Source organism: Centruroides sculpturatus, unplaced genomic scaffold (genome assembly GCF_000671375.1).
Source record: "Centruroides sculpturatus isolate CEXI.00-Female unplaced genomic scaffold, Cexi_2.0 scaffold5594, whole genome shotgun sequence".
NCBI classification, from domain to species: domain Eukaryota; kingdom Metazoa; phylum Arthropoda; class Arachnida; order Scorpiones; family Buthidae; genus Centruroides; species Centruroides sculpturatus.
The window spans coordinates 1,534-3,082 of NW_019389682.1; the positions used below are offsets into that span (position 1 = coordinate 1,534).

The 1,549-nt window shown below is 35.2% G+C and overlaps 1 protein-coding gene across 1 annotated transcript; it reads left to right on the forward strand.

Moving 5' to 3' along the window:
* Positions 1-541: 541 nt before the first annotated feature.
* LOC111617336 lies at positions 542-1,029 on the forward strand (the record flags this gene model as incomplete). The annotated part of the gene is made up of 2 exons (XM_023358638.1): positions 542-827; positions 871-1,029. Coding segments are annotated over exons 1-2 (445 nt in total), but the record flags the coding sequence as incomplete, so codon positions are not given.
* Positions 1,030-1,549: the final 520 nt, after the last annotated feature.

Genomic DNA, 1,549 nt, shown 5'->3' on the forward strand with positions numbered 1-1,549 from the left:
NAGGTTTTCTTCGTGGTCATAATTATGTCGCATTGTATTCTTATGTTTGAGATTCTTGTATAATTGCTGAAACCCTCCAGAGGAACGTTTAAATGGTTTTTTAACTACCAGTGAACTAAAGGCAGCCGTTGTGACAATAATTAAGAATGTTCAAGAATCATATTTTACTGAGGCAATGTCTTGTTTAAGATTAGGAAAGGAGTTAATATAGAATAGTTAGAATAATTCAATTGGTCTCCTTTTTTTTTTGGATGTTAAAAGTGTTATCCGTGTGGGAGGTCAGATAACACTTTTAAGATAAAGAATGCCAATATTCCTGAAACTTGACAACATCCAGTCTTGCTTCCCTCTAAGAGTCATATCACAAATCTTATCATAACTTACTATCACCACATTCACCTACATGCTAGCCAAGAGTTGCTCTTGAGTGTTCTTAGAATGCAGTTTTGGATATTGTCCAGAAGTGTAGTTCGTAATATTATACATAGGTGTATCACATATCACCTGTGTAAGAACCAAGGGAAGAACTGCCTCTCAGCTGATGGGTGATTTACCAGCCCCTAGAGTTCAACCCAGTAGGCCTTTCACTGTTACTAGATTAGATTATGCTGGTCCTTATTTGTTTAAATTACAAGGTGGAAGAGGTGTTAGGTCTTCAAAGTGCTATGTTGCTATATTTGTATGTTTTTCCACAAAGGCTGTCCACTTTGAGTTGGTCAGTGACCTGTCTACACCAAGATTTATTGCTGCACTGAAGAGATTTATTGCACATCATGGAAAACCAGTTAAAATTATGAGTGACTGTGCCTCCAACTTCAAAAAGGCCAGTAAAGAACTAAAGGAAGTTTATAAAAAATGTGTCACTTATAGACAAGAGTAGTGAATTGGCTCATTTCACCACCGGTGAGGACATAACGTGGATTTTTAATCCACCAGCTGCACCTCATTTTGGAGGAATTTGGGAATTTGCCGTAAAATCTAAGAAGTTCCATTTAAGGAGAGTTATAGGATCTACATTGTTAACATACAGTTTGTAATGTTGTTAACACAGGTAGAAGCATGCTTAAACTCATGCCCATTTGTCAAATGTCAAGTGATCCCAATGATTTGCAGGTAGGGTTTCTCATTTCCTGGTCTTTTGCTTGTCCCGGGATTCTGGGATAAAAGTGAACTGATTCCCAGGATAGAATTAATTATTTTTAAGATATACAAAATACCTTGAAATCAAATGATATAATTATTTTTCATTTTTTAAAGTAATTTAATACGTTCTACAATCTCCAAAATCATATTAATAATGTTGTGTAAGATGTGTATTAAAAATTACCTAAATAACAACTCAAAGCCCGAATAGTATATAATAAATTACCAAATGATCGCCTAAATATCGGGCTATAATTAAATGATTGGAATAAAGTAATTTGGCATTAGAGGTAGGCGTTAGGCACCATCTCTTAAGAAAATTAATAATTAAAATTAAATAAATTTTAGAACCTTCTGGAATAAAAGAACTGGCCCGGGACGGGGCTTGAACCCTCAACCTCCGCTT